Source organism: Diabrotica virgifera, chromosome 4, assembly GCF_917563875.1.
Source record: "Diabrotica virgifera virgifera chromosome 4, PGI_DIABVI_V3a".
NCBI lineage: Eukaryota > Metazoa > Arthropoda > Insecta > Coleoptera > Chrysomelidae > Diabrotica > Diabrotica virgifera.
Window position 1 is genome coordinate 158,457,470 of NC_065446.1, and position 26,214 is coordinate 158,483,683.

A 26,214-nucleotide genomic window follows, 5' to 3' on the forward strand; every position below is an offset into this window, starting at 1 on the left:
AATTAGAATTTTATATATATAGATGTTAAACCACGAAATTTTTTAAAAAAAATAACGGTTAAAGATAGAAAAGTGAAAATTTAGGATTATATGTATCTTTTGCTTCTGAATCATATACAATTAAGAAAAATCGGTTTGTCGAAAAATAAAAAAAAAATTAGGGGGGGCAAAGCCCCCTTATAACGTACGGCTATGAAATATAGATAACAACCTACTCCCTGTCCGGTCGAGTCCACCTGCCAAATTTCATGAAAATCGGTCAAGCGGTTTCGGAGGAGTACGGTAACAAAGCCTGCGAATTAGAATTTTATATATATAGATGTTAAACCACGAAATTTTTTTAAAAAAATAACGGTTAAAGATAGAAAAGTGAAAATTTAGGATTATATGTATCTTTTGCTTGTGAATCATATACAATTAAGAAAAATCGGTTTGTCGAAAAATAAAAAAAAATATTAGGGGGGGCTAAGCCCCCTTATGACGTACGGCTATGAAATATAGATAACAACCTACTCCCTGTCCGGTCGAGTCCACCTGCCAAATTTCATGAAAATCGGTCAAGTGGTTTCGGAGGAGTTTGGCAACAAAGCCTGCGAAAGAGAATTTTATATATATAGATGTCAAACTACGAAATGTTTTTAAAAAAATAACGGTTAAAGATAGAAAAGTGAAAATTTAGGATTATATGTATCTTTTGCTTGTGAATCATATACAATTAAGAAAAATCGGTTTGTCGAAAAATAAAAAAAAAATTTAGGGGGGGCGAAGCCCCCTTATAACGTACGGCTATGAAATATAGATAACAACCTAGTCCCTGTCCGGTCGAGTCCACCTGCCAAATTTCATGAAAATCGGTCAAGCGGTTTCGGAGGAGTACGGTAACAAAGCCTGCGAATTAGAATTTTATATATATAGATGTTAAACCACGAAATTTTTTTAAAAAAATAACGGTTAAAGATAGAAAAGTGAAAATTTAGGATTATATGTATCTTTTGCTTGTGAATCATATACAATTAAGAAAAATCGGTTTGTCGAAAAATAAAAAAAAATATTAGGGGGGGCTAAGCCCCCTTATGACGTACGGCTATGAAATATAGATAACAACCTACTCCCTGTCCGGTCGAGTCCACCTGCCAAATTTCATGAAAATCGGTCAAGCGGTTTCGGAGGAGTACGGTAACAAAGCCTGCGAATTAGAATTTTATATATATAGATGTTAAACCACGAAATTTTTTAAAAAAAATAACGGTTAAAGATAGAAAAGTGAAAATTTAGGATTATATGTATCTTTTGCTTCTGAATCATATACAATTAAGAAAAATCGGTTTGTCGAAAAATAAAAAAAAAATTAGGGGGGGCAAAGCCCCCTTATAACGTACGGCTATGAAATATAGAGAACAACCTACTCCCTGTCCGGTCGAGTCCACCTGCCAAATTTCATGAAAATCGGTCAAGCGGTTTCGGAGGAGTACGGTAACAAAGCCTGCGAATTAGAATTTTATATATATAGATGTTAAACCACGAAATTTTTTTTTAAAAATAACGGTTAAAGATAGAAAAGTGAAAATTTAGGATTATATGTATCTTTTGCTTGTGAATCATATACAATTAAGAAAAATCGGTTTGTCGAAAAATAAAAAAAAATATTAGGGGGGGCTAAGCCCCCTTATGACGTACGGCTATGAAATATAGATAACAACCTACTCCCTGTCCGGTCGAGTCCACCTGCCAAATTTCATGAAAATCGGTCAAGTGGTTTCGGAGGAGTTTGGCAACAAAGCCTGCGAAAGAGAATTTTATATATATAGATGTCAAACTACGAAATGTTTTTAAAAAAATAACGGTTAAAGATAGAAAAGTGAAAATTTAGGATTATATGTATCTTTTGCTTGTGAATCATATACAATTAAGAAAAATCGGTTTGTCGAAAAATAAAAAAAAAATTTAGGGGGGGCGAAGCCCCCTTATAACGTACGGCTATGAAATATAGATAACAACCTAGTCCCTGTCCGGTCGAGTCCACCTGCCAAATTTCATGAAAATCGGTCAAGCGGTTTCGGAGGAGTACGGTAACAAAGCCTGCGAATTAGAATTTTATATATATAGATGTTAAACCACGAAATTTTTTTAAAAAAATAACGGTTAAAGATAGAAAAGTGAAAATTTAGGATTATATGTATCTTTTGCTTGTGAATCATATACAATTAAGAAAAATCGGTTTGTCGAAAAATAAAAAAAAATATTAGGGGGGGCTAAGCCCCCTTATGACGTACGGCTATGAAATATAGATAACAACCTACTCCCTGTCCGGTCGAGTCCACCTGCCAAATTTCATGAAAATCGGTCAAGCGGTTTCGGAGGAGTACGGTAACAAAGCCTGCGAATTAGAATTTTATATATATAGATGTTAAACCACGAAATTTTTTAAAAAAAATAACGGTTAAAGATAGAAAAGTGAAAATTTAGGATTATATGTATCTTTTGCTTCTGAATCATATACAATTAAGAAAAATCGGTTTGTCGAAAAATAAAAAAAAAATTAGGGGGGGCAAAGCCCCCTTATAACGTACGGCTATGAAATATAGAGAACAACCTACTCCCTGTCCGGTCGAGTCCACCTGCCAAATTTCATGAAAATCGGTCAAGCGGTTTCGGAGGAGTACGGTAACAAAGCCTGCGAATTAGAATTTTATATATATAGATGTTAAACCACGAAATTTTTTTTTAAAAATAACGGTTAAAGATAGAAAAGTGAAAATTTAGGATTATATGTATCTTTTGCTTGTGAATCATATACAATTAAGAAAAATCGGTTTGTCGAAAAATAAAAACAAATTTAGGGGGGGCGAAGCCCCCTTATAACGTACGGCTATGAAATATAGATAACAACCTACTCCCTGTCCGGTCGAGCCCACCTGCCAAATTTCATTAAAATCGGTCAAGCGGTTTCGGAGGAGTTTGGCAACAAAGCCTGCGAAAGAGAATTTTATATATATAGATGTTAAACTACGAAATTTTTTTAAAAAAATAACGGTTAAAGATAGAAAAGTGAAAATTTAGGATTATATGTATCTTTTGCTTGTGAATCATATACAATTAAGAAAAATCGGTTTGTCGAAAAATAAAAAAAAAATTTAGGGGGGGCGAAGCCCCCTTATAACGTACGGCTATGAAATATAGATAACAACCTAGTCCCTGTCCGGTCGAGTCCACCTGCCAAATTTCATGAAAATCGGTCAAGCGGTTTCGGAGGAGTACGGTAACAAAGCCTGCGAATTAGAATTTTATATATATAGATGTTACACCACGAAATTTTTTTAAAAAAATAACGGTTAAAGATAGAAAAGTGAAAATTTAGGATTATATGTATCTTTTGCTTGTGAATCATATACAATTAAGAAAAATCGGTTTGTCGAAAAATAAAAAAAATATTAGGGGGGGCTAAGCCCCCTTATGACGTACGGCTATGAAATATAGATAACAACCTACTCCCTGTCCGGTCGAGTCCACCTGCCAAATTTCATGAAAATCGGTCAAGCGGTTTCGGAGGAGTACGGTAACAAAGCCTGCGAATTAGAATTTTATATATATAGATGTTAAACCACGAAATTTTTTAAAAAAAATAACGGTTAAAGATAGAAAAGTGAAAATTTAGGATTATATGTATCTTTTGCTTCTGAATCATATACAATTAAGAAAAATCGGTTTGTCGAAAAATAAAAAAAAAATTAGGGGGGGCAAAGCCCCCTTATAACGTACGGCTATGAAATATAGATAACAACCTACTCCCTGTCCGGTCGAGTCCACCTGCCAAATTTCATGAAAATCGGTCAAGCGGTTTCGGAGGAGTACGGTAACAAAGCCTGCGAATTAGAATTTTATATATATAGATGTTAAACCACGAAATTTTTTTTAAAAAATAACGGTTAAAGATAGAAAAGTGAAAATTTAGGATTATATGTATCTTTTGCTTGTGAATCATATACAATTAAGAAAAATCGGTTTGTCGAAAAATAAAAAAAAATTTAGGGGGGGCAAAGCCCCCTTATAACGTACGGCTATGAAATATAGATAACAACCTACTCCCTGTCCTGTCGAGTCCACCTGCCAAATTTCATGAAAATCGGTCAAGTGGTTTCGGAGGAGTTTGGCAACAAAGCCTGCGAAAGAGAATTTTATATATATAGATGTCAAACTACGAAATGTTTTTAAAAAAATAACGGTTAAAGATAGAAAAGTGAAAATTTAGGATTATATGTATCTTTTGCTTGTGAATCATATACAATTAAGAAAAATCGGTTTGTCGAAAAATAAAAAAAAAATTTAGGGGGGGCGAAGCCCCCTTATAACGTACGGCTATGAAATATAGATAACAACCTAGTCCCTGTCCGGTCGAGTCCACCTGCCAAATTTCATGAAAATCGGTCAAGCGGTTTCGGAGGAGTACGGTAACAAAGCCTGCGAATTAGAATTTTATATATATAGATGTTAAACCACGAAATTTTTTTAAAAAAATAACGGTTAAAGATAGAAAAGTGAAAATTTAGGATTATATGTATCTTTTGCTTGTGAATCATATACAATTAAGAAAAATCGGTTTGTCGAAAAATAAAAAAAAATATTAGGGGGGGCTAAGCCCCCTTATGACGTACGGCTATGAAATATAGATAACAACCTACTCCCTGTCCGGTCGAGTCCACCTGCCAAATTTCATGAAAATCGGTCAAGCGGTTTCGGAGGAGTACGGTAACAAAGCCTGCGAATTAGAATTTTATATATATAGATGTTAAACCACGAAATTTTTTAAAAAAAATAACGGTTAAAGATAGAAAAGTGAAAATTTAGGATTATATGTATCTTTTGCTTCTGAATCATATACAATTAAGAAAAATCGGTTTGTCGAAAAATAAAAAAAAAATTAGGGGGGGCAAAGCCCCCTTATAACGTACGGCTATGAAATATAGATAACAACCTAGTCCCTGTCCGGTAGAGTCCACCTGCCAAATTTCATGAAAATCGGTCAAGCGGTTTCGGAGGAGTACGGTAACAAAGCCTGCGAATTAGAATTTTATATATATAGATGTTAAACCACGAAATTTTTTTAAAAAAATAACGGTTAAAGATAGAAAAGTGAAAATTTAGGATTATATGTATCTTTTGCTTGTGAATCATATACAATTAAGAAAAATCGGTTTGTCGAAAAATAAAAAAAAATATTAGGGGGGGCTAAGCCCCCTTATGACGTACGGCTATGAAATATAGATAACAACCTACTCCCTGTCCGGTCGAGTCCACCTGCCAAATTTCATGAAAATCGGTCAAGCGGTTTCGGAGGAGTACGGTAACAAAGCCTGCGAATTAGAATTTTATATATATAGATGTTAAACCACGAAATTTTTTTTAAAAAATAACGGTTAAAGATAGAAAAGTGAAAATTTAGGATTATATGTATCTTTTGCTTGTGAATCATATACAATTAAGAAAAATCGGTTTGTCGAAAAATAAAAAAAAATTTAGGGGGGGCAAAGCCCCCTTATAACGTACGGCTATGAAATATAGATAACAACCTAGTCACTGTCCGGTAGAGTCCACCTGCCAAATTTCATGAAAATCGGTCAAGCGGTTTCGGAGGAGTACGGTAACAAAGCCTGCGAATTAGAATTTTATATATATAGATGTTAAACCACGAAATTTTTTTAAAAAAATAACGGTTAAAGATAGAAAAGTGAAAATTTAGGATTATATGTATCTTTTGCTTGTGAATCATATACAATTAAGAAAAATCGGTTTGTCGAAAAATAAAAAAAAATATTAGGGGGGGCTAAGCCCCCTTATGACGTACGGCTATGAAATATAGATAACAACCTACTCCCTGTCCGGTCGAGTCCACCTGCCAAATTTCATGAAAATCGGTCAAGCGGTTTCGGAGGAGTACGGTAACAAAGCCTGCGAATTAGAATTTTATATATATAGATGTTAAACCACGAAATTTTTTAAAAAAAATAACGGTTAAAGATAGAAAAGTGAAAATTTAGGATTATATGTATCTTTTGCTTCTGAATCATATACAATTAAGAAAAATCGGTTTGTCGAAAAATAAAAAAAAAATTAGGGGGGGCAAAGCCCCCTTATAACGTACGGCTATGAAATATAGATAACAACCTACTCCCTGTCCGGTCGAGTCCACCTGCCAAATTTCATGAAAATCGGTCAAGCGGTTTCGGAGGAGTACGGTAACAAAGCCTGCGAATTAGAATTTTATATATATAGATGTTAAACCACGAAATTTTTTTTAAAAAATAACGGTTAAAGATAGAAAAGTGAAAATTTAGGATTATATGTATCTTTTGCTTGTGAATCATATACAATTAAGAAAAATCGGTTTGTCGAAAAATAAAAAAAAATTTAGGGGGGGCAAAGCCCCCTTATAACGTACGGCTATGAAATATAGATAACAACCTACTCCCTGTCCTGTCGAGTCCACCTGCCAAATTTCATGAAAATCGGTCAAGCGGTTTCGGAGGAGTACGGTAACAAAGCCTGCGAATTAGAATTTTATATATATAGATGTTAAACCACGAAATTTTTTTAAAAAAATAACGGTTAAAGATAGAAAAGTGAAAATTTAGGATTATATGTATCTTTTGCTTGTGAATCATATACAATTACGAAAAATTGGTTTGTCGAAAAATAAAAAAAAATTTTAGGGGGGGCGAAGCCCCCTTATAACGTACGGCTATGAAATATAGATAACAACCTACTCCCTGTCCGGTCGAGCCCACCTGCCAAATTTCATTAAAATCGGTCAAGCGGTTTCGGAGGAGTTTGGCAACAAAGCCTGCGAAATAGAATTTTATATATATAGATGTTAAACTACGAAATTTTTTTAAAAAAATAACGGTTAAAGATAGAAAAGTGAAAATTTAGGATTATATGTATCTTTTGCTTGTGAATCATAGACAATTAAGAAAAATCGGTTTGTCGAAAAATAAAAAAAAAATTTAGGGGGGGCGAAGCCCCCTTATAACGTACGGCTATGAAATATAGATAACAACCTAGTCCCTGTCCGGTCGAGTCCACCTGCCAAATTTCATGAAAATCGGTCAAGTGGTTTCGGAGGAGTTTGGCAACAAAGCCTGCGAAAGAGAATTTTATATATATAGATGTCAAACTACGAAATGTTTTTAAAAAAATAACGGTTAAAGATAGAAAAGTGAAAATTTAGGATTATATGTATCTTTTGCTTGTGAATCATATACAATTAAGAAAAATCGGTTTGTCGAAAAATAAAAAAAAAATTTAGGGGGGGCGAAGCCCCCTTATAACGTACGGCTATGAAATATAGATAACAACCTAGTCCCTGTCCGGTCGAGTCCACCTGCCAAATTTCATGAAAATCGGTCAAGCGGTTTCGGAGGAGTACGGTAACAAAGCCTGCGAATTAGAATTTTATATATATAGATGTTAAACCACGAAATTTTTTTAAAAAAATAACGGTTAAAGATAGAAAAGTGAAAATTTAGAATTATATGTATCTTTTGCTTGTGAATCATATACAATTAAGAAAAATCGGTTTGTCGAAAAATAAAAAAAAATATTAGGGGGGGCTAAGCCCCCTTATGACGTACGGCTATGAAATATAGATAACAACCTACTCCCTGTCCGGTCGAGTCCACCTGCCAAATTTCATGAAAATCGGTCAAGCGGTTTCGGAGGAGTACGGTAACAAAGCCTGCGAATTAGAATTTTATATATATAGATGTTAAACCACGAAATTTTTTAAAAAAAATAACGGTTAAAGATAGAAAAGTGAAAATTTAGGATTATATGTATCTTTTGCTTCTGAATCATATACAATTAAGAAAAATCGGTTTGTCGAAAAATAAAAAAAAAATTAGGGGGGGCAAAGCCCCCTTATAACGTACGGCTATGAAATATAGATAACAACCTACTCCCTGTCCGGTCGAGTCCACCTGCCAAATTTCATGAAAATCGGTCAAGCGGTTTCGGAGGAGTACGGTAACAAAGCCTGCGAATTAGAATTTTATATATATAGATGTTAAACCACGAAATTTTTTTTAAAAAATAACGGTTAAAGATAGAAAAGTGAAAATTTAGGATTATATGTATCTTTTGCTTGTGAATCATATACAATTAAGAAAAATCGGTTTGTCGAAAAATAAAAAAAAATTTAGGGGGGGCGAAGCCCCCTTATAACGTACGGCTATGAAATATAGATAACAACCTACTCCCTGTCCGGTCGAGCCCACCTGCCAAATTTCATTAAAATCGGTCAAGCGGTTTCGGAGGAGTTTGGCAACAAAGCCTGCGAAAGAGAATTTTATATATATAGATGTTAAACTACGAAATTTTTTTAAAAAAATAACGGTTAAAGATAGAAAAGTGAAAATTTAGGATTATATGTATCTTTTGCTTGTGAATCATATACAATTAAGAAAAATCGGTTTGTCGAAAAATAAAAAAAAATATTAGGGGGGGCTAAGCCCCCTTATGACGTACGGCTATGAAATATAGATAACAACCTACTCCCTGTCCGGTCGAGTCCACCTGCCAAATTTCATGAAAATCGGTCAAGCGGTTTCGGAGGAGTACGGTAACAAAGCCTGCGAATTAGAATTTTATATATATAGATGTTAAACCACGAAATTTTTTAAAAAAAATAACGGTTAAAGATAGAAAAGTGAAAATTTAGGATTATATGTATCTTTTGCTTCTGAATCATATACAATTAAGAAAAATCGGTTTGTCGAAAAATAAAAAAAAAATTAGGGGGGGCAAAGCCCCCTTATAACGTACGGCTATGAAATATAGATAACAACCTACTCCCTGTCCGGTCGAGTCCACCTGCCAAATTTCATGAAAATCGGTCAAGCGGTTTCGGAGGAGTACGGTAACAAAGCCTGCGAATTAGAATTTTATATATATAGATGTTAAACCACGAAATTTTTTTTAAAAAATAACGGTTAAAGATAGAAAAGTGAAAATTTAGGATTATATGTATCTTTTGCTTGTGAATCATATACAATTAAGAAAAATCGGTTTGTCGAAAAATAAAAAAAAATTTAGGGGGGGCAAAGCCCCCTTATAACGTACGGCTATGAAATATAGATAACAACCTACTCCCTGTCCTGTCGAGTCCACCTGCCAAATTTCATGAAAATCGGTCAAGCGGTTTCGGAGGAGTACGGTAACAAAGCCTGCGAATTAGAATTTTATATATATAGATGTTAAACCACGAAATTTTTTTAAAAAAATAACGGTTAAAGATAGAAAAGTGAAAATTTAGGATTATATGTATCTTTTGCTTGTGAATCATATACAATTACGAAAAATTGGTTTGTCGAAAAATAAAAAAAAATTTTAGGGGGGGCGAAGCCCCCTTATAACGTACGGCTATGAAATATAGATAACAACCTACTCCCTGTCCGGTCGAGCCCACCTGCCAAATTTCATTAAAATCGGTCAAGCGGTTTCGGAGGAGTTTGGCAACAAAGCCTGCGAAATAGAATTTTATATATATAGATGTTAAACTACGAAATTTTTTTAAAAAAATAACGGTTAAAGATAGAAAAGTGAAAATTTAGGATTATATGTATCTTTTGCTTGTGAATCATAGACAATTAAGAAAAATCGGTTTGTCGAAAAATAAAAAAAAAATTTAGGGGGGGCGAAGCCCCCTTATAACGTACGGCTATGAAATATAGATAACAACCTAGTCCCTGTCCGGTCGAGTCCACCTGCCAAATTTCATGAAAATCGGTCAAGTGGTTTCGGAGGAGTTTGGCAACAAAGCCTGCGAAAGAGAATTTTATATATATAGATGTCAAACTACGAAATGTTTTTAAAAAAATAACGGTTAAAGATAGAAAAGTGAAAATTTAGGATTATATGTATCTTTTGCTTGTGAATCATATACAATTAAGAAAAATCGGTTTGTCGAAAAATAAAAAAAAAATTTAGGGGGGGCGAAGCCCCCTTATAACGTACGGCTATGAAATATAGATAACAACCTAGTCCCTGTCCGGTCGAGTCCACCTGCCAAATTTCATGAAAATCGGTCAAGCGGTTTCGGAGGAGTACGGTAACAAAGCCTGCGAATTAGAATTTTATATATATAGATGTTAAACCACGAAATTTTTTTAAAAAAATAACGGTTAAAGATAGAAAAGTGAAAATTTAGAATTATATGTATCTTTTGCTTGTGAATCATATACAATTAAGAAAAATCGGTTTGTCGAAAAATAAAAAAAAAATATTAGGGGGGGCTAAGCCCCCTTATGACGTACGGCTATGAAATATAGATAACAACCTACTCCCTGTCCGGTCGAGTCCACCTGCCAAATTTCATGAAAATCGGTCAAGCGGTTTCGGAGGAGTACGGTAACAAAGCCTGCGAATTAGAATTTTATATATATAGATGTTAAACCACGAAATTTTTTAAAAAAAATAACGGTTAAAGATAGAAAAGTGAAAATTTAGGATTATATGTATCTTTTGCTTCTGAATCATATACAATTAAGAAAAATCGGTTTGTCGAAAAATAAAAAAAAAATTAGGGGGGGCAAAGCCCCCTTATAACGTACGGCTATGAAATATAGATAACAACCTACTCCCTGTCCGGTCGAGTCCACCTGCCAAATTTCATGAAAATCGGTCAAGCGGTTTCGGAGGAGTACGGTAACAAAGCCTGCGAATTAGAATTTTATATATATAGATGTTAAACCACGAAATTTTTTTTAAAAAATAACGGTTAAAGATAGAAAAGTGAAAATTTAGGATTATATGTATCTTTTGCTTGTGAATCATATACAATTAAGAAAAATCGGTTTGTCGAAAAATAAAAAAAAATTTAGGGGGGGCGAAGCCCCCTTATAACGTACGGCTATGAAATATAGATAACAACCTACTCCCTGTCCGGTCGAGCCCACCTGCCAAATTTCATTAAAATCGGTCAAGCGGTTTCGGAGGAGTTTGGCAACAAAGCCTGCGAAAGAGAATTTTATATATATAGATGTTAAACTACGAAACTTTTTTAAAAAAATAACGGTTAAAGATAGAAAAGTGAAAATTTAGGATTATATGTATCTTTTGCTTGTGAATCATATACAATTAAGAAAAATCGGTTTGTCGAAAAATAAAAAAAAATATTAGGGGGGGCTAAGCCCCCTTATGACGTACGGCTATGAAATATAGATAACAACCTACTCCCTGTCCGGTCGAGTCCACCTGCCAAATTTCATGAAAATCGGTCAAGCGGTTTCGGAGGAGTACGGTAACAAAGCCTGCGAATTAGAATTTTATATATATAGATGTTAAACCACGAAATTTTTTAAAAAAAATAACGGTTAAAGATAGAAAAGTGAAAATTTAGGATTATATGTATCTTTTGCTTCTGAATCATATACAATTAAGAAAAATCGGTTTGTCGAAAAATAAAAAAAAAATTAGGGGGGGCAAAGCCCCCTTATAACGTACGGCTATGAAATATAGATAACAACCTACTCCCTGTCCGGTCGAGTCCACCTGCCAAATTTCATGAAAATCGGTCAAGCGGTTTCGGAGGAGTACGGTAACAAAGCCTGCGAATTAGAATTTTATATATATAGATGTTAAACCACGAAATTTTTTTAAAAAAATAACGGTTAAAGATAGAAAAGTGAAAATTTAGGATTATATGTATCTTTTGCTTGTGAATCATATACAATTAAGAAAAATCGGTTTGTCGAAAAATAAAAAAAAATATTAGGGGGGGCTAAGCCCCCTTATGACGTACGGCTATGAAATATAGATAACAACCTACTCCCTGTCCGGTCGAGTCCACCTGCCAAATTTCATGAAAATCGGTCAAGTGGTTTCGGAGGAGTTTGGCAACAAAGCCTGCGAAAGAGAATTTTATATATTATATAGATGTCAAACTACGAAATGTTTTTAAAAAAATAACGGTTAAAGATAGAAAAGTGAAAATTTAGGATTATATGTATCTTTTGCTTGTGAATCATATACAATTAAGAAAAATCGGTTTGTCGAAAAATAAAAAAAAAATTTAGGGGGGGCGAAGCCCCCTTATAACGTACGGCTATGAAATATAGATAACAACCTAGTCCCTGTCCGGTCGAGTCCACCTGCCAAATTTCATGAAAATCGGTCAAGCGGTTTCGGAGGAGTACGGTAACAAAGCCTGCGAATTAGAATTTTATATATATAGATGTTAAACCACGAAATTTTTTTAAAAAAATAACGGTTAAAGATAGAAAAGTGAAAATTTAGGATTATATGTATCTTTTGCTTGTGAATCATATACAATTAAGAAAAATCGGTTTGTCGAAAAATAAAAAAAAATACTAGGGGGGGCTAAGCCCCCTTATGACGTACGGCTATGAAATATAGATAACAACCTACTCCCTGTCCGGTCGAGTCCACCTGCCAAATTTCATGAAAATCGGTCAAGCGGTTTCGGAGGAGTACGGTAACAAAGCCTGCGAATTAGAATTTTATATATATAGATGTTAAACCACGAAATTTTTTAAAAAAAATAACGGTTAAAGATAGAAAAGTGAAAATTTAGGATTATATGTATCTTTTGCTTCTGAATCATATACAATTAAGAAAAATCGGTTTGTCGAAAAATAAAAAAAAAATTAGGGGGGGCAAAGCCCCCTTATAACGTACGGCTATGAAATATAGATAACAACCTACTCCCTGTCCGGTCGAGTCCACCTGCCAAATTTCATGAAAATCGGTCAAGCGGTTTCGGAGGAGTACGGTAACAAAGCCTGCGAATTAGAATTTTATATATATAGATGTTAAACCACGAAATTTTTTTTAAAAAATAACGGTTAAAGATAGAAAAGTGAAAATTTAGGATTATATGTATCTTTTGCTTGTGAATCATATACAATTAAGAAAAATCGGTTTGTCGAAAAATAAAAAAAAATTTAGGGGGGGCAAAGCCCCCTTATAACGTACGGCTATGAAATATAGATAACAACCTACTCCCTGTCCTGTCGAGTCCACCTGCCAAATTTCATGAAAATCGGTCAAGCGGTTTCGGAGGAGTACGGTAACAAAGCCTGCGAATTAGAATTTTATATATATAGATGTTAAACCACGAAATTTTTTTAAAAAAATAACGGTTAAAGATAGTAAAGTGAAAATTTAGGATTATATGTATCTTTTGCTTGTGAATCATATACAATTACGAAAAATTGGTTTGTCGAAAAATAAAAAAAAATTTTAGGGGGGGGCGAAGCCCCCTTATAACGTACGGCTATGAAATATAGATAACAACCTACTCCCTGTCCGGTCGAGCCGACCTGCCAAATTTCATTAAAATCGGTCAAGCGGTTTCGGAGGAGTTTGGCAACAAAGCCTGCGAAAGAGAATTTTATATATATAGATGTTAAACTACGAAATTTTTTTAAAAAAATAACGGTTAAAGATAGAAAAGTGAAAATTTAGGATTATATGTATCTTTTGCTTGTGAATCATATACAATTAAGAAAAATCGGTTTGTCGAAAAATAAAAAAAAAATTTAGGGGGGGCGAAGCCCCCTTATAACGTACGGCTATGAAATATAGATAACAACCTAGTCCCTGTCCGGTAGAGTCCACCTGCCAAATTTCATGAAAATCGGTCAAGCGGTTTCGGAGGAGTACGGTAACAAAGCCTGCGAATTAGAATTTTATATATATAGATGTTAAACCACGAAATTTTTTTAAAAAAATAACGGTTAAAGATAGAAAAGTGAAAATTTAGGATTGTATGTATCTTTTGCTTCTGAATCATATACAATTAAGAAAAATCGGTTTGTCGAAAAATAAAAAAAAAATTTAGGGGGGGCAAAGCCCCCTTATGACGTACGGCTATGAAATATAGATAACAACCTACTCCCTGTCCGGTCGAGTCCACCTGCCAAATTTCATGAAAATCGGTCAAGCGGTTTCGGAGGAGTACGGTAACAAAGCCTGCGAATTAGAATTTTATATATATAGATGTTAAACCACGAAATTTTTTTAAAAAAATAACGGTTAAAGATAGAAAAGTGAAAATTTAGGATTGTATGTATCTTTTGCTTCTGAATCATATACAATTAAGAAAAATCGGTTTGTCGAAAAATAAAAAAAAAATTTAGGGGGGGCAAAGCCCCCTTATGACGTACGGCTATGAAATATAGATAACAACCTACTCCCTGTCCGGTCGAGTCCACCTGCCAAATTTCATGAAAATCGGTCAAGCGGTTTCGGAGGAGTACGGTAACAAAGCCTGCGAATTAGAATTTTATATATATAGATGTTAAACCACGAAATTTTTTTAAAAAAATAACGGTTAAAGATAGAAAAGTGAAAATTTGGGATTATATGTATCTTTTGCTTCTGAATCATATACAATTAAGAAAAATCGGTTTGTCGAAAAATAAAAAAAAAATTAGGGGGGGCAAAGCCCCCTTATGACGTACGGCTATGAAATATAGATAACAACCTACTCCCTGTCCGGTCGAGTCCACCTGCCAAATTTCATGAAAATCGGTCAAGCGGTTTCGGAGGAGTACGGTAACAAAGCCTGCGAATTAGAATTTTATATATATAGATTGATCTATTACAATTAAGTTTGAAACATCTGAATAGTTCTGCTTCCCTTCCCTTAACAAATATTTTTCTATCAAACAAACACTAAACATATCAAAATAGCATGCACCACATGCATACAGTCACTGCGCACGCTAAATAATGACGTCACTGGCTTGATAAAGTTTAATTCGCGTGTACCTAACTTTTTTATTTGCGTGTACCTAGACATAGCGAAATATAACCATAATAATAACTAATGTAAATCTGTGTGACGTCACGGGTCGTTTGAACTATTTTATACCGCAGAAGACTTTAAATATGTATTTCTAAGTTATTACGAGTTTTTGAAGCGTGAAATTTTGGAAATCTCATTTTTAAACAAAACTGAACATTATTATGTAATAAAAAAAATGTGCCAGTTCCCTATTTCGGACTTATTTTGAATGTATAATTTTTCACCCCCGAGAAGGGGTATTCCCCTCCATTTTTGAAAAATGGAGGGGATGTAAAATTGTAAACTTTTTCTTATATGATAATAGACAATTTCAACTACCTATTCCCAAATTTTCATCCTTCCTTTATTTTTTTTTTGGGGTCAGATTGTTCTTTGATCGGGATAGAAAGGATTTTCTGAAAATAAAAAATGACAAGGTGATAAAACCTTCTACCAGCCCATGGGTCTCTCCGGTGATCCTGGAATGCTCCTGTGACATTTGAAAGCCTCATTGAAAATGTTTTGAGAGGGTTATCTTGGAAAACATGCCTGGTGAATTGAAATGACATAATCGTCTTAGGAGAGACTTTTGAAGACCATCTGAAGAATTTGGAAGATGTTTTTAGTCGGCTCAAAAGCTGTCTAATTAACTTTTACCCCCAAGAAATACCTAAGCCAATGTTAAGTCAATTATCTGGGATATATAGTCAGCAAATAAGAAGTGGCCATGGGTAAGACAAAACTCGATTCTATTAAGGAGTGACCAAAACCGACATCAAGAAGTTTTCTTGGAATATGTACTATCGGAGTTTCATTGAAGTTTGCAGATATCCCTATTCGCGGTGTGCAAGTACTTGGAAAGGAAAACGAGAAACGACCGTGCGCGAGTCGCGGAGAAATATTGCATCTATCTTAAATAGTTCATATTGTCAATTGAAATTGTCAAATTGACGTATATTTCATACCTTCTGTCATTGACGCAGAAAAATTATATATTGCTCCACAATATTGATATGATTGCAATTATTATATAAAGGTAAATTTAATTAATTGTATTTTGCTTGCAGTACTGCATTTTAATAACTGATTTTATTTACTACATACAATTGTTTACGTTTGCTAAACATAACCTGCATCTTATTTTTTCTTCTTATTATTTTTTTGGACTATGGTCTTGACAATTATCCAGCAACCAGGACTAATATAATTGGCCAATATAATTAAAAGTGCGAATAAAAGTACAGAGCGTAGAAATAGAGGTCGCTTTGCCGAACTTGCACGGTCCCAATAGCCCAGTCGGGCTAGCATTTGAGCTTGCATTACGAGCTGCCCCAAATTTTATTATTCTAATCTTGAGAGGGTGTCAATAGTAGTATAAATTTAAAATCTCGACTGAATTTGACCGTTGCGTTAGCCGCCATCTTGATTTTAAACAAGAACCGTTTTTGCTCAATATCTTCGCCATTTTCAACTTTTCGATAAAAAATTAAATGACTGAAATTGTTGAAAATGCGATATTCTATAATTCCGTTTTATTACAATTTTTTTCGTGCGGTCCATATTTTCCGAGTTATGGGGAAAAAATAGTGACAGAGCTAATAATTATTGATTTATTGAATTATCTCGTTTATTATTAGTTTTACAACAAATTTTAATCTATACAAAAATGAAGAGAATTAAATTTTGTACAATTTTGATCTTTTTCATTTTTTGATAAAATCAATATTTAAGGTAGTACGTATGCGATAAAGGTGCGAGCGTAAGACCCGATTAATTTTATAGCAATTGTTTTTGTTCAATATCTCCGCCGTTTTCAACTTTTCGACAAAAAGTGTAACGACTGAAATTGTTGCAATTACGATTTACTACAATTTTTCGGGAGAACCAGTGGCGGATCTAAGGGGGGGATGGGAAAATTCTGTGTAAAAGGGGGGAAAAATTAAAAAAAAATTGTTGAAATATTAAAATATGTTAGCTGACATGAAACTTAATTATCGACAGACAAATTCAACCAATAAAACCCGCTAGTTAATAAAATTAAGTGAACTTAATGCATATAAGTTATTATTTATGTCTTTTATGTACTTAGTTTGGTTGGTGTTTCATTGGAAGTTGCAAAAATGTATAAAATATAGTTCTCTTTATTTTTGTTTATGTACAATTATGTCGTAAAGTTAATAATAAATGAGACAATTCAATAATTATGCTTCCCCTCCGCTTCCACTATTTCCCCCTTAACTCGGGGAATATTTATCACATAAAAAATGGTGTAAAATAGATTGTAGGAAATTGCGTTTCCAACAATTTTAGTTCCTACCGTTTTAGTCGAAAAGTTGAAAATGGCGGAGATATTAAGCAACAACGGTTCTCCTTTAAAATCAATATGGTGGCTAATGCAACCGCGGAATTCAGTCGAGATTTTAAATTTACACTACTATTGATCTCCCCTAAAGGATAGAATTATAAAATTTGGGACAGCTCGGAAACAAGATCCAATACAGTAATTATGCCCCCCCCACCACTTTTTACTATTTTCCCACTTAACTCGGAAAATATCAACCGCATGAAAAAAATTGTAGGAAATCATATTTGGAACAATTTTAGTTGAAAATGGCGTAGATATTTAACAAAAACAATTGCTACAAAATCAATCAGGTCTTACGCTCGCGGCATTATCGCATACGTACTACCTTAAATATTAACTTTAGCAAAAAAATGAAAGAGATTAAAATTGTGTAGAATTTAATTCTCTCTATTTTTGTATAGAAAAATTTTTGTCGTAAAATAAACGAGATAATTCAATAATTTTGCTCTAACCAACTCTAACTGGAACTATTTTCCGCCATAGCTCGGAAACTATCGACGACACGAAAAAATTGTAACAATAGAAATGATAGAAAATCACATTTTAAACAATTTTGGTTGTTATACTTTTTGTCGAAAAGTTGAAAATGGCGGAGATATTGAGCAAAAACGGTTCTCGTTTAAAATCAAGATGGCGGCTAACGCAACGGCGGAATTCAGTCGAGATTTTAAATTTACACTACTATTGACCTTCCCTAAAGATTAGAAAAATAAAATTTGGGGCAGCTCCTAATGCAAGGTTAGGCCTGTTATTCGTCTAACCCGACTGGACTATTAAGGAGGGGGTATGGTTTGAAATATTTAAATTTTTTTATTATTTCAAATAAAAGTGCATACTTTCAAGAATACTCTCTGAAAATTTCAAAATAATCGGAGTAAAATTACCAGAGATACAGGGTGTTGAATATCCCTACCTTCGACTCGCTTTGCCGCGGCTTCGCGCCAGCACGCTTGAGCGTAGTGAGAAACGTTAAACAACTGTTCGCCTTCTCTTTTGTAGATTACTCCTCAATTTAAAAAACATATTCCAATGTTCATCACTTTACGATTTGGCAGACAAATAAGAAGATGAAGATGCAGTTGTCAAAACTTTAAACGCATTTTTCTCAAAACTGCTTTTTCAAACGCGGTGGACATTGTAACTGAAAAACTACTCTGCCGATCTACCTGATATTTTGCACAGATTTTCTTTAGACATTGCGTGAGGTAACAACGTCGAGATATTTTTCGTTTTGTGCTTATTTTTTGTTCAACAATATTAAATATGTTGGTTTTCACAAAATTTTTATCAAAAATTTCGTATTTTTGACATTTGAGTGATACCAAAAATTCAAAAATCATTAAAAATAAAAAAAACTCGACGTTGTTACCTCGTGACACTCATAAGCTAATAAAATCTTTTTGAATTTTTTGTTTCGTATAATCCAGTGATGAGTTCTGATATCCACCGCAAAATCCATTTTTTTTGAGCTGCCTGCCAAAATTTGTCGCCAATGGCTTATTTTTCAATATTTTGGATTGAATTTTTTCTTAAATATTCTTTGAATTGTACTTAATGTGTTTATTTAATTTAAAAATAAAATAATTCTACCATAGTTTCGAAAAAAATTCACAAAAATGTGGTTGATATGTTGATTTCAAACCATACCCCCTCCTTAAGCAGATATGCGACTTGCAGATGAAGCAAGAGATTACCGCAGTGATGGAGACTGCTAAGCTGCCTTTGAAACCCCGAAGAAGCACTTAATCACAGCACCAATAGTAGGGTATCCACTGCCAAGAGAATTTATCTTAGATACATAATATGTAAGTAATGGGAGGATTGGTGGAGTGTTATCTCAGATTTAAGGAGGGCAGGAACGAGTCCTTGGATATTTTGGTAAAGTCTTTCAATACCTGAGCGAAATTATTGCGTCACGAGAACAGAACTTCTAGCAGTAATAAATCAATAGAACACCTCTATCATTATCCTCATGGAAGGAAGTTTTAAATACTTATCGACCATGCCGCCCTTAAGTGCTTAATGGAGTTTAAGAATCCAGAAAGAAGTTCAAATAGCCAGATGGATTGAAGCCATTGAAGGACTCTCAAGAATACGATTTCAAGATTGAGCATCGGGCCGGAGTTAGCTACAGGAACGCTGATTCTCTATCGAAACGGCATTGCCCAACAGAGTGTTCCCACTGCAACAAAACAGAATCCAAGGAAGCAGAAGTGCTAAGAAGAACGGTTGTCAACGACGAGTGGATGCCTACTAAGATCAGAGAAGAGCAAGAGAAAGATCCAGTTTTACAAAAAATTCGAAAGTGGAAAGAAAAAAATCGTCTAATTTCTTGGCAAGAAATATCAAACCTATGCCCAGTATTAAGACGTATTGGACTCAGTGGGACACATTTATCATGGAAGACGGCTTGCTTAAACGAGTACTGGAACGATGGTGGTTTCAAGAAGAGAACAAAGTTGGTGATTCTAAAGAGAAGAGTAGCCGAAGTACTTTGTCAGTTATACGAGAGGTCATCGGGAGGGCATTTCGGTATAAACAAATCCTTGTAGAGAGTTCCCGGACCTTCCCAGAACTGCTGCAATATGGGAGAACAACCATTTCGCTTTCATATAGTACCGTTTCTACATTCTATCGCTAGCGATCTGAAAATTTGAACTGACCAACTCGTGTATATCATCCATTATTATAATATCTTCATAGTATAATCTTCACCAGCTACGGAATGCACTGGTCCCAGTCTCGCTGGTGATTGGACACCATGTTTGCTAAATACTTGCCAACTATCTTATACATTCTCATAGGTTGTAGTTCTCTCAAAGTTCCTTCTTTGGTCACTGTGGATCTCCAAAGGTACTACAAATTGGCTGATGTACTCTTTGATCCACACTTCTGGTCTGGAATTGCGTAGATCTCATCCCACTTCGTGAAGTAATCCATCACGACCAACACGTGCTTGCCCATTTTCACGTTCTTCAAATGGTCCGGAAATGTCTAAAGCTATTCTTTCAAACGGACTTCCAACATTGTATTGTCTCAACAATTTTTGATATATGATTAATTTATTTGATATATGACTTTTTAGATTGATAACCTGGTAAATCCTCTAAAATCAGGAATGAAAACTATTAAAAATATGCCAGAGCAACTTATAAATACCGTTGATGAAGTAGTAGGGGGATTATCAAAGGTATTTCATCCAAAACCAGTTAGATTTCCTGAGGCTTGCAAAGTTGGTGCTTCTATAGAGGAGGTAAGAAGAAAAATTAGTATATATCCAGAAGTATTCTCTTCAAAAATGTTTGGTTTTAATTTTAATTATAGATTTAACAGGTTTTGTTATACAGTATGTCCCTGTAAGTTGGAACCATATGGAAAACTTTTTTAATATTAGTTTTACGAAAAAAAGTTATTCTTCATAAAAAGTTCTGCATAGTCTAAAACCTAAGATTCAACCATCAGATATCAAATTTTATGAATATTATACGAGGTATGTCAAAAAATATGAATTTCGCTCAAGAGTCAAGTATCTTTATTTTTCACAATATTGAAAATTTGGATTGGCAACACTGTAGTCAAAACGTAAACACATATTTTATTTGTCGTCTGCAATAAACTCAATTTCTGAGAGTTGTAACGGGGAATAAATTATTGGAAGTATCTAGTGAATAATATAAGACATTAAGTTAAGGACAGTGATAAGAAAAAACTTTAAAATCGGTGAAATAGCATCGGAATAATACCAAGGACCTATAAAAAGTAAGATCGCTACAATTGATAAGCTTGTCTAACATCAAAGCGTAGAAACGAAACCTTGACCGTTGAAATTGCGACGTTGCCGTTGTGAGTAGATTTTCGGGATAACCACAGAAAATAACAACGGATAATAAACAAACAAAATAAATACGGTAGACGCTGTCTTCTCTGCACTGTTGAGGTGGAGGACAGTGTTTGGCGCCGGAAAATGGAAAAATTAGAGAGTGATGACACACATCCAGAAGGAGGGTCAAAAATTGATCAATTAATAATAATGATGAGCCTCCTCACCGATGACATTAAGGAAATAAAAAGAAATCAAAAAGAAAGTAAGGAAACAATAGAAAAGCTCATTATGGAAAACAGAGAGCTGAGAAAAGAAAATGCAGAACTGAAAGAAGAAAATAAAGAGATCAAGGAGGGACTCAGAGAAATAACAAAAAACATGGAAGTTATGGAAAAACACCGACGAATAAACAACGTAGTTATAAGCGGCCTAACAATAGACACATATGAGCAAGCACGGTTAAAAGGAAAAAATCAACAATTTCATCAAACACCACTTAGGAACAGAGGTGAAAATAAGAAATGCTCACAAGCTAGGCGAAAAAACATGTCTAATTGAATTAGAAAACCAAGAGGAAAAAAGAAAAATAATGGAAAAAAAGTACAAGCTAAAAGAAATTAAAGAGCACAAGGTATATATCAACGAAGATACAACCATAAAAGAACGAGATATACAGAAAACAATTAGAAACATTGCCCAGGAAGAAAGAAATAAAGGAAATGAAGTCAAAATGGGAGTAAAAAAAATATGGGTAAATAACATCGAATGGAAGTGGAACGACAAAGAGGGCACAATGATCAAAACAGCATCAAAAAACTAACAAATAACTGTACCATAGGAATAACGTTGACGAAACAAGCACAGAAAAAGGATAGTGATAATACAAAAAAAGGAAACAAGAGGAAAAAAACAAAAACCGGACCAAAAAACAAGAAAACATGTCGAAAAGAATACTTACTTTTAGGAACATGGAATGTAAGAGGCACATATGGCGAAGGTAAACTTAAACATCTTGCGAGAGAAATCGAAAAGTTCCAATTTGACATAGTAGCCTTGCAGGAGACGAAACAGCTGGGAAATGATATATTAGAAATAGAAGATACATTGTTTTTTAACAGCGGTGGAATGAATCGAATATTAGGCACAGGTTTTATGATAAGAAAAGAACTAAAAGAAGCAATAGTAGAGTTTAAACCGGTATCAGACCGCATATGTACTATCAGGATCAAAGGAAAATACCAAAAAATCACCCTCATAAATATTCACGCTCCATCCGAAGAAAAAGATAATGATGTTAAAGAATGTTTCTACAGTGAACTAAACAGAACAATCGAAAGTATACCCAGATATGATATGAAAATTATTTTAGGCGACGCTAATGCCAAAATAGGGAAGGAAGAAGTGTTTAGACCGACAATAGGAAAGCATAGCAAACACAATGAAACTAATGAGAACGGACAATTTCTCATAGATTTCGCAAGAGAAAAAAATATGATCATAATGAGCACATATTTTGAAAGAAAAGAAATACATAAGGAAACATGGATATCGCCAGATAGAAAGACTAAAAACCAAATAGATCACGTGCTGATTGAAAAAGAAGAACAGCAATGTATAAAGAAGATAAGAACATACAGAGGACCAGATGCCGACTCCGATCATTACATGGTGGGCATCAAAATGAAACAACTGATACCAGAAAACAAAAACAAAATAAAGGTAAAGAAATATATAAATAAACCAATTCGATTAGCAACAAAGAAAGAGCAAGAAACGTATGGGGAAACAATGGAAAGAGAACTAAAAAAGATACAAATAGAAGAACGAACAGAAAACAACTGGGACATCATAAAGCAAGTAATGAACAAAGCAGCAAAAGAGTGTAATAAACAGGAGAATAAAAAGAGAAAGGAGTGGTTCGACATAGAATGCCAAAACTAAATAGAACTAAGAAAATCATTAAGGATGGAAATGATAATGAAAGAAACGACAGAGACGAAGAATAAATATATAGAGCAAAGAAATAAAGTAAAGAGATTGCTGAGAGAAAAGAAGAGAAAACACGTAGAAAATAAGCTAAAAGAAATAGAAGAGAACTACAGAAATAAAGAAATAAGAAACCTGTATCAAGGTGCCAGAAATGAGAAAAGAGGATACCAACAAAAACCAATATTCGTTAAAAACAAAGCGGGGAATAATATAAGCGGTGAAGCAGAAATAGTAGAGAGATGGAAAGAGTATTTTGACGAGTTACTAAATGGCAAGAATAAGTCAAACCAAAGAGAATACATGGAAGCAGAAGAAGGAAATGAAAACTTAGAAGACATAGAAGATAATTCACCCAGCAAAGAACAAATCGAGGAAATCATAAAAGATTTGAAGAATAACAAATGTCCTGGAAGCGATAATATAACAGCAGAGATGATGAAATATGGTGGAAAATTGCTACATGAGTGTATATACAAGATCATAAAAGAGATATGGAGAATAGAACGGATGCCAAAAGATTGGAAGGAAGCAATTATTTGCCCATTACACAAAAAAGGAGACAAAACAGAATGTAGTAATTACAGAGGAGTAGCATTACTAAATACCATATATAAAATCTTATCAAAATCCATAAAAGATAAACTTGAAAAAGAAGCTGAAAATATAATAGGTGAATATCAGTGCGGATTTAGACGAGGAAGAAGCACAACGGACCAAATATTCGTAATCAGAGAATTACAAGCAGAAAGCTATGAACACAACCTACCAACGATAGCGCTATTCATCGATTTCCAGCAAGCGTACGATAGAATAAAGAGGAAGAATTTAAAGCAGGCGCTTGAGGAATTGGGAGTTAGCAGAAAGTTACGCAACATGATACATATTACGTTAGAAAATACAGAAAATAGAGTCAAAATAAACAACCAATCATCAGACACATTTATAGTAAATGAAGGAGTAAGGCAGGGTGATCCTTTGTCATCATTACTCTTTAACTTATGCCTAGAAAAAATAATGCGAGAAGCAAAAATTAATAGAGAAGCACTCCTATATCAAAAACGACACCAAGTTTTGGCATTTGCGGATGATGTGGTGTTGCTTGCAAGAGGAACAAAAGAGCTACAGGAAATAGTACAGAGAATAGTAAAAGCAGCGAAGAAAATGGGACTCTACATAAATGAAACTAAAACAAAATGTATGGAATGGACAGATGGTCAGTTCAGGAATGGACAAAAGCTTAAAGTAGAAGTAGAAGAAGGAACATCATACGAATTCGAAATGGTAGAAAGATTTACATACCTAGGAGCAATAATATCACGTAAACCGAATATTAAAGAAGAAATACAAGCTCGAATAATGGCAGGCAACAAAAGTGTACATGCGCTTAATGGAATGCTGAAAAGCAAGTTTTTATCAAGAAAGGCAAAAATACAGTTATACAAAACAACTATCCAACCAATAGTAACATACTGCAGTGAGACATGGACAATGACAAAAAATGAACAAAGTTTACTGGAGATCTGGGAACGGAAAATCCTGAGGAAGATATATGGAGGAATAATAAGGGACGGTTTATGGTTAAGAAGATCAAATAATGAGTTAAAGGAATTATACAATCAACCTAATATAATAGGAGTGATAAAGGCACAGAGACTTAGATGGCGAGGTCACATAGAAAGGATGCCGAACGCGAGGACTCCAAAAAGGGTACTAAACTACAACATAGCCTCAAAAAAGAGAAAAGGAAGACCGAAAAATAGATGGAAGCAAGAGGTCGAAAAAGATATGGAAAAAATGGGGTTAGAAGGTCAGAGAAGAAAAATGAATAACAGGAAGGAATGGAGAAAAATCACATACCAAGCCAGAGAAGATCTAGGTACCTAAAGAAAAGTAAAAATGAAGAACGAACAAACTTTTCAAGCCATGGGCCTCTAAGGCCTTTAGTGCTATTATATATATATATATATATATATATATATATATATATATATATATATATATATATATATATATTGAAAATTATTATTATGAAAAGTTGTTTGCTATATTCTATAACTATATATATTATATAACTATATAGCTATATATATAGCTATATATATTATATAACTATATTCTAATATGCAATTACATCCTTATAATTAAAAAAAAATTATTATTTTTTAATTATGAATAACCAACATTGTTTTCAGTTATTTCAATTATGATAACTTGTTTTATTATTATTTTACGAAAAATACAATACTACAGCACAAAAACTCCTACATCGAAAATTATCTTCAGAATTTAACACCAACAGCAGATACCGATTATTCACTTTGAAAGGCCACCAGGAAATTAAAACAACCCAGTAAACACATACCAGCATTAAGAAATCCAGATGGCTCATGGTCGAGAACAGATCAAGAAAAAGCAGAGGCATTTGGAAAATATCTTGAAGAAGTTTTTCAACCTCTACCCTCTGTCAGTGCTGAAGAAGGTGAGGCTATCTATGAAAGTCTAGCAACAATCCAACAGCCAAGTGAGCAAATTAAACCAGTAACAAAAAGAGATGTAAATAATACTATTCAATATAGATTAAAAACCAAAAAAGCTCCTGGCTATGACCTTATAACAGGAACTATCTTAAAAGAGTTACCAGATAAAGGTGTAGTTATGATAACACAACTGTTCAACGCCGCAATAAGGCTCAAAATTGTACCAATGCAATGGAAAATTGCTGATATAATAATGATCCATAAACATGGTAAACCACCTCACGAACATACCTCTTATCGTCCTATTAGTCTCTTACCGGTACTAGCTAAACTATTTGAGAAGCTATTAGCGACCAGGCTAATGAAGATAATAACTGATAATAATCTTTTTCCGGATCACCAGTTTGGTTTCAGAGAGAAGCATTCAACAATAGAACAAGTTCATAGAGTCGTTGATATAGTAAATAAAACTTTTGAAAAAAAAAAGTACTGTTCTGCACTTTTTCTTGACGTCAGTCAGGCTTTTGATAAAGTCTGGCATGAAGGGTTGCTCTTCAAAATAAAAATGAACGTTCCTGATTCAATGTTTACTATACTAAAATCATATTTAGAAGAAAGGTACTACCGTGTCAAGCATGAAGCAGATACATAAAAAATCTACCCTATACGATCTGGAGTCCCTCAAGGTAGTGTTCTGGGTCCTATATTATATCTAATATTTACACACGACATACCAACAAACGAAAATGGAACGACT

The 26,214-nt window shown here is 34.0% G+C and overlaps 1 protein-coding gene across 2 annotated transcripts in view; it reads left to right on the forward strand.

Annotated features, from left to right (window-relative positions):
* Positions 1 to 26,214, forward strand: part of LOC114339787 (sorting nexin-13) — a 236,149-nt gene that overhangs the window by 175,482 nt on the left and 34,453 nt on the right. For both annotated transcript variants that reach the window (XM_028290473.2, XM_028290474.2), the window contains one exon: positions 20,254 to 20,421. In XM_028290473.2, coding sequence (XP_028146274.2) covers positions 20,254 to 20,421 — 168 coding nt within the window. The remainder of the gene's footprint in view (positions 1 to 20,253; positions 20,422 to 26,214) is intronic.